The sequence below is a fragment of the Babylonia areolata genome, chromosome 14 (assembly GCF_041734735.1).
Source record: "Babylonia areolata isolate BAREFJ2019XMU chromosome 14, ASM4173473v1, whole genome shotgun sequence".
NCBI lineage: Eukaryota > Metazoa > Mollusca > Gastropoda > Neogastropoda > Buccinidae > Babylonia > Babylonia areolata.
In genome coordinates, this window is record NC_134889.1 from 24,874,962 (window position 1) to 24,880,977 (window position 6,016).

At 47.4% G+C, this 6,016-nt stretch overlaps 1 protein-coding gene across 1 annotated transcript in view; it reads left to right on the forward strand.

Moving 5' to 3' along the window:
* The window catches only part of LOC143289653 (tryptase-2-like), a 13,702-nt gene extending 9,310 nt beyond the window's left edge, over window positions 1-4,392 (forward strand). Inside the window, exons 5-8 of the mRNA XM_076598702.1 lie at window positions 1,272-1,377; window positions 2,282-2,453; window positions 2,780-2,925; window positions 4,207-4,392. Coding sequence (XP_076454817.1) covers window positions 1,272-1,377; window positions 2,282-2,453; window positions 2,780-2,925; window positions 4,207-4,392 — 610 coding nt within the window. The remainder of the gene's footprint in view (window positions 1-1,271; window positions 1,378-2,281; window positions 2,454-2,779; window positions 2,926-4,206) is intronic.
* Window positions 4,393-6,016: the final 1,624 nt, after the last annotated feature.

Here is a 6,016-nt window from a genome sequence, read left to right on the forward strand (position 1 = left end):
TTGTGTGTTTCGGGATAGTGAATGGTTTGTGTGAGAGAGAGAGAGAGCGCGCATGCTTGTTAGTAAAAGAAGTAGTAGTAGCTGTCTTCAGTGTGTGCGTGCATACCGGTGTTCGTTTGTTTGTTGATGTATGCATGTGTGTGACGCCGAAACATGGCGATCAGAGGGGATGCTCATACTCTTTTAACTCACTCAGTACGACCAGTCCTCTCTTCTCCTCTACACAGACCCCTCGGATGTCCAGTGGGTGTCTGAATGACCCAACCTTTAGCTTCCGTCGTCAGAATTGTGGTATCTTTGTCAACATTCACCTCTTCAGTATAAGAGCCTTCCTCTTCCAATATTTTGATAATGGTAATTGGGGTGAAACGCTGTTAACGTCGTCTCTGTCGCCGTTCGTATGGAGAGAGTTAATTCTCACTGCTCTACAGTTCACAGCAGTGTTCAGAGAGAGTTCGCAAAAAAACGGGCTATCCGCACAGCACGCCTGTTTTCCCTCAACGAAAACAACGCTTCAAAAGGATCCGCCCTAGGAAGCGAGAGAATCTGAGCGCGCTGGTTCGAATCACGGCACAGCCCCCGAAATTTTCTCCCTCTCCACTAGACCTTGAGTGGTGGTCTGGACGCTAGTCATTCGGATGAGACGATAAACCGAGGTCCCGTGTGCAGCATGCACTTAGCGCACGTAAAAGAACCCACGGCAACAAATGGGTTGCTCCTGGCAAATTTCTGGAGAAAAATCCACTTCAATAGGAAAAACAAATAAAACTGCACACAGGAAAAAATACAAAAAAATTGGTGGCGCTGTAGTATGGCGACGCGCTCTCCCTGGGGAGAGCAGCCCGAATTTCACACAGAGAAATCTGTTGTGATAAAAAGAAATACAAATACAAATACCGGATATTGCTTACCCTCGGGCAGTTTGCCATACCTCAGGTACATTTACCAGCAGGTATACATTTACCTGCAGGCACGATGGTCTCTTGAACACGGCCCCAGATTGGTCGAGCTCACTGTCCCTGTGTGAGAGAACTACCTGCCGGACTGACTGACAACCACTATCACTATCAGAAGACCAGCGTCGAGCCTCGTGATTCCACTGGGCCTTAGCCTTCCCTGGACAAGGCCAGGATAGTGACCACACCAACACAGCGCGATACGGTTGATTGAGTTCATGTTTTTGTTTATAAAGTGCTGCACTTTCTCGAAGTTTGCTTGTTTTAAGGTGATTTTAAATGTGTGTGTGTGTGTGGTGTGTGTGTGTGACACAGGCCTTTCTACGGCAACGTGAAGAACTGGCGTGTGGTGTTGGCAGAAGATAACCTGGAAGAGGAATCCGGAAACGAAATCTACAGAAACATCATTCGAATCATCAGTGTGAGTGGCCATCTGTCTGTCTGCCTGTCTTTTCTTCCCGTTTGTCTGTCTGACCAACTAACTAACTAACTAAATGAACTAACAAAACAAACAGCTATCAGCTAGTGAACTAACTTACGACCCAACACGCGAATTAATTGATCTTGTAACTGGCTAAATCATTCGTTTATTCGTCGATCTACGGATGTGTCAGTATATGCATTTATTCGTTTATCCAGTTAATTCAAAAAAAAAAAAAAAAAAAAAAAAAAATCTATTTACCTACCTACCTACCTATCTACCTATCTATCTATCTATCTATTCACTCAATCTTAGTTATGTAAATAAGCTCACCTACCGTCTTGTTTATTTGTGCACGTAAACAAAAATTCATATACGCAGAGCAAACTTTATTACCTTGCATGTGTTCATATTTAATGTATTTGTTTACTTTCTTTACTTGTTTGTACGCATTCCATTTGTTTTTGTTTAAAAAAAAATCTTTTTGGAAGTCTTTCAAGAACTGTATTGTATTTCTTTCCTTTCTTCTCTCCATCCTGCTTACCATTCTTTCTTTTATTCTTTTCCCCTTTCTATTTTTTTCCTCCCCTCATTCATTCATTCATTCATTCACTTGTTTGTTTTCCATTTTTCTCTTTCTTTCTCTTTTCGCCCATTTTCATTTTTTGTTTGTGTTTTAATATATTTTTCTTCTTTCTTTCACTATCTTTCCCTTTCTTTCTTGTTTCCTCCTTCCTCTATATGTCTTCCTCATCCCCCGCCTGTTCTTTCTTCCTTCCTTTCATTCATTCATTTTCCTACCTGACTTTCTTTCTTTCTTTCTTTCTTCATTCCTTCAGTCTTTTTTTCTAACCTTCATGTTCTTTTCTTCCCCCCTCCCCCCTCCTCCTTTCTGTCATTCCAGCACCCGGGGTACATTCGCACCAGCAACTTCCCCAACGACATGGCACTGCTGCAACTGGACAGTGAGGTGGACCTGAGCTCGGGTGAGGTCCGGGTAGCCTGTCTACCCGACCTTCTGGACTCCCCACCCGACCTTGACAACTGCTGGATCAGCGGCTGGGGAGAGACCAGAGGTGAGGGAGAGGGGCTGGGGGTGGGGGTGGGGGTTGGGGTAGAAATTGTAAAGGTATTCTAGTGTATTATATTGCATTTTTTTTGGTGTGATATTTAGGCTGCTCTCCCCCAAAGAGAGCGCGCGTTGCCACAGTGCGACGACACCTTTATATTATATATCTGATGATGATGATGATGATGATGATGATGATGATGATGATGATGACCCCCCCCCACCCCCACCCCCCCCCAAAAAAAAGCAATGGTGATGGTGATTGTGATGATGATTATTATAAATGTAAACCATCATTTTTTTTTCTCTCTCTCTCTTAATCTACCCCTCCAGGAGGCGAGGGCGAGGAGAAGGCCATGAACGAGCTGCCCGTGCAGCCCATCGACAACGACGTCTGCTCCCCTCTGTGGCTGTCCGTGGGCATCCACGTCCTGGACCACCAGGTCTGCGTCGGGGACGGCCATATGGGCGCATGCTACGTACGTCTTTTCTTCTTCTTCTTCTTTGTCGTTTTTTTGGCGAAGTGCGCGCTTTGTCATAGGGTTGGGTTATTTGTCTGCTCGGTTTGAGGAACGTCAGGAGAGACCATGACGTTGAAAGGAAGGAAGGAAGGGAGGAAGGAAGCAAGGAAAGAAGGAAGGAAAGAAGGAATCTAGGAAAGAAGCAAGGAAAGCAGGAAGGGAGGAAAGAAGGAATGAAGGAAAGAAGGAAGGAAAAAAGGAAAACGGGGAGAAGGATGGAAGGGGGAAAGAAGGAAAGGAAGGGAGGAAGGAAGCAAGGAAAGAAGGAAGGGAGGAAGGAAGCAAGGAAGGGAGGAAGGAAGGAAGCAAGGAAAGAAGGAAGGGAGGAAGGAAGCAAGGAAGGAAGGGAGGAAGGAAGCAAGGAAAGAAGGAAGGGAGGAAGGAAGCAAGGAAAGAAGGAAGGGAGGAAAGAAGGAAAACGGGAAGAACAAAGGAAGTAAGGAAGGGGGGAAGAATGAAAGGAAGGGAGGAAGGCAGGAAAGAAGGAAGGAAAGAAGGAAGGTACAGATTGAAGAAAGGAGGAAAAGTCCCGATTTTGATGGTTATTTTACTCAATTTGATGCGGATTCAATCGCTAACCCTTTATGCTGCCATTTTACTCTTTCCGTTTTTGGCCCCGCAAACCATGTAATGAAAAAAACAACAACAAAAAACAACAACATGGCAGCTTGAGACGACAAGCGTCAGTTGGGGTCCATGTTAAGTGTGATTTCGGGTCGAATTATGCCTTAATTCCTGATTTTGATGAGTTGATTACACGCAACCTGTCATTTCTCATACGCTTCCATTGCAAAACACAAGGAAATGTTCGTATGAACAGGTCCCAGAAGACGCGAAAAAGTGAATGAATAAATGAAGAAGTAAAGGAATAAATAAATAAATAAATAAGAAATCAATCAATCGATCAATCAGTCAGTCAATCAGTCAATCATTCAATGAATGAATCAATCAATCAATGAACGACTAAATGAATAGATAAATGAACGACTAAATAAGTAAATGAATAAATAAATAAATGAAACTAAACGAACGAGAAGAAGAAGATGATGATGATGATGATGATGAAGAAAAACAACAATAGCACGAAAAAAATCAACAACAGCAACTACAACAGCAACTACTACTACTACTACTACTACTACTACTACTACTACTACTACTACTACTACTACTACGGAGGACGCTAAAACAGGGGACATCACCAAGTACATCAACCAATCAATGACGATGACCTTGCAGGGTGACTCGGGGGGGCCTCTGATGTGCCAGCAGCCTGACGGACGGTTCTACGTGACAGGGGTGATGAGCTGGCTGATCAACAACTGCTCCGCCCGGGGATTCCCCAACGTCTTTTCGCGGGTCTCCAGCTACCTGGACTGGGTATACGAGCAGCTGGACTTCCACGAGTGGTTCCGATACAACTAGGCCTCCACTGACTGGGTCTACGAGCAGCTGGACTTTCACGAGTGGTTCCGGTACAACTAGGCCTCCACTGACACTGTCTACGAGTACCTGGACATTCACGAGTGGTTCCGGTACAACTAGGCGGCCACTGACTGGGTCTACGAGCAGCTGGACTTTCACGAGTGGTTCCGGTACAACTAGGCCTCCACTGACTGGGTCTACGAGCACCTGGACTTCTACGAGTGGTTCCGGTACAACTAGGCCGCCACTGACTGGGTCTACGAGCAGCTGGACTTTCACGAGTGGTTCCGGTACAACTAGGCCTCCACTGACTGGGTCTACGAGCAGCTGGACTTCCACGAGTGGTTCCGGTACAACTAGGCCTCCACTGACTGGGTCTACGAGCAGCTGGACTTTAACGAGTGGTTCCGGTACAACTAGGCGGCCACTGACTGGGTCTACGAGCAGCTGGACTTTCACGAGTGGTTCCGGTACAACTAGGCCTCCACTGTCTGGGTCTACGAGCAGCTCGACTTTCACGAGTGGTTCCGGTACAACTAGGCCTCCACTGACTGGGTCTACGAGCAGCTGGACTTTAACGAGTGGTTCCGGTACAACTAGGCGGCCACTGACTGGGTCTACGAGAAGCTGGACTTTCACGAGTGGTTCCGGTACAACTAGGCGGCCGCTGTCTGGGTCTACGAGCACCTGGACTTTCACGAGTGGTTCCGGTACAACTAGGCGGCCACTGACTGGGTCTACGAGCAGTTGGACTTTCACGAGTGGTTCCGGTACAACTAGGCCTCCACTGACTGGGTCTACGAGCACCTGGACTTCCACGAGTGGTTCCGGTACAACTAGGCCTCCACTGACTGGGTCTACGAGCACCTGGACTTTCACGAGTGGTTCCGGTACAACTAGGCCTCCACTGACTGGGTCTACGAGCAGTTGGACTTTCACGAGTGGTTCCGGTACAACTAGGCGGCCACTGACTGACTGGGTTACTAAATGACTGACTGTTTTACTCCCCACCTCGCCCCCCACTCCCCACCCGGTGGATGCATGGTTGGATGGGTTGATAGAGGAGTAGTGGATGTGTTGGAGTGTGGATGGATGGATGGGTGGATGGATGGATGGGTGAGTGGGTGGATGGATGGATGGATGGGTGGGTGGATGGATGGATGGATGGGTGAGTGGGTGGGTGGATGGATGGATGGGTGGGTGGGTGGATGGATGGGTGGGTGGGTGGATGGATGGATGGATGGGTGAGTGGATGGATGGGTGGATGGATGGATGGATGGATGGGTTGGTGGTTGGGTGGATGGATGGATGGATTTGTCGGTGGGTGGGTGGGTGGATGGGTGGGTGGCTGGGTGGATAGATGGTGGATGGATGGTTGGATAGATGGATAGGTGGGTGGGTAGGTATGTGAGTGGGTGGTGTATGGTTGGATGGGTGGGTGGTTCGACGGTAAATGGATAGATAAGTGGGTGGGTGGATGGATGGATGTTTGGATGTTTGGGTGAGTGGTGAATAGATGGATGGTTGCATGGATGGGTGTCGAATGGATAGATGCGTGGATGGGTGGGTGGGTGGATGGGTGGATGATTAGATGGATGGTTTGGTGGATGGTGAATGGATGGAT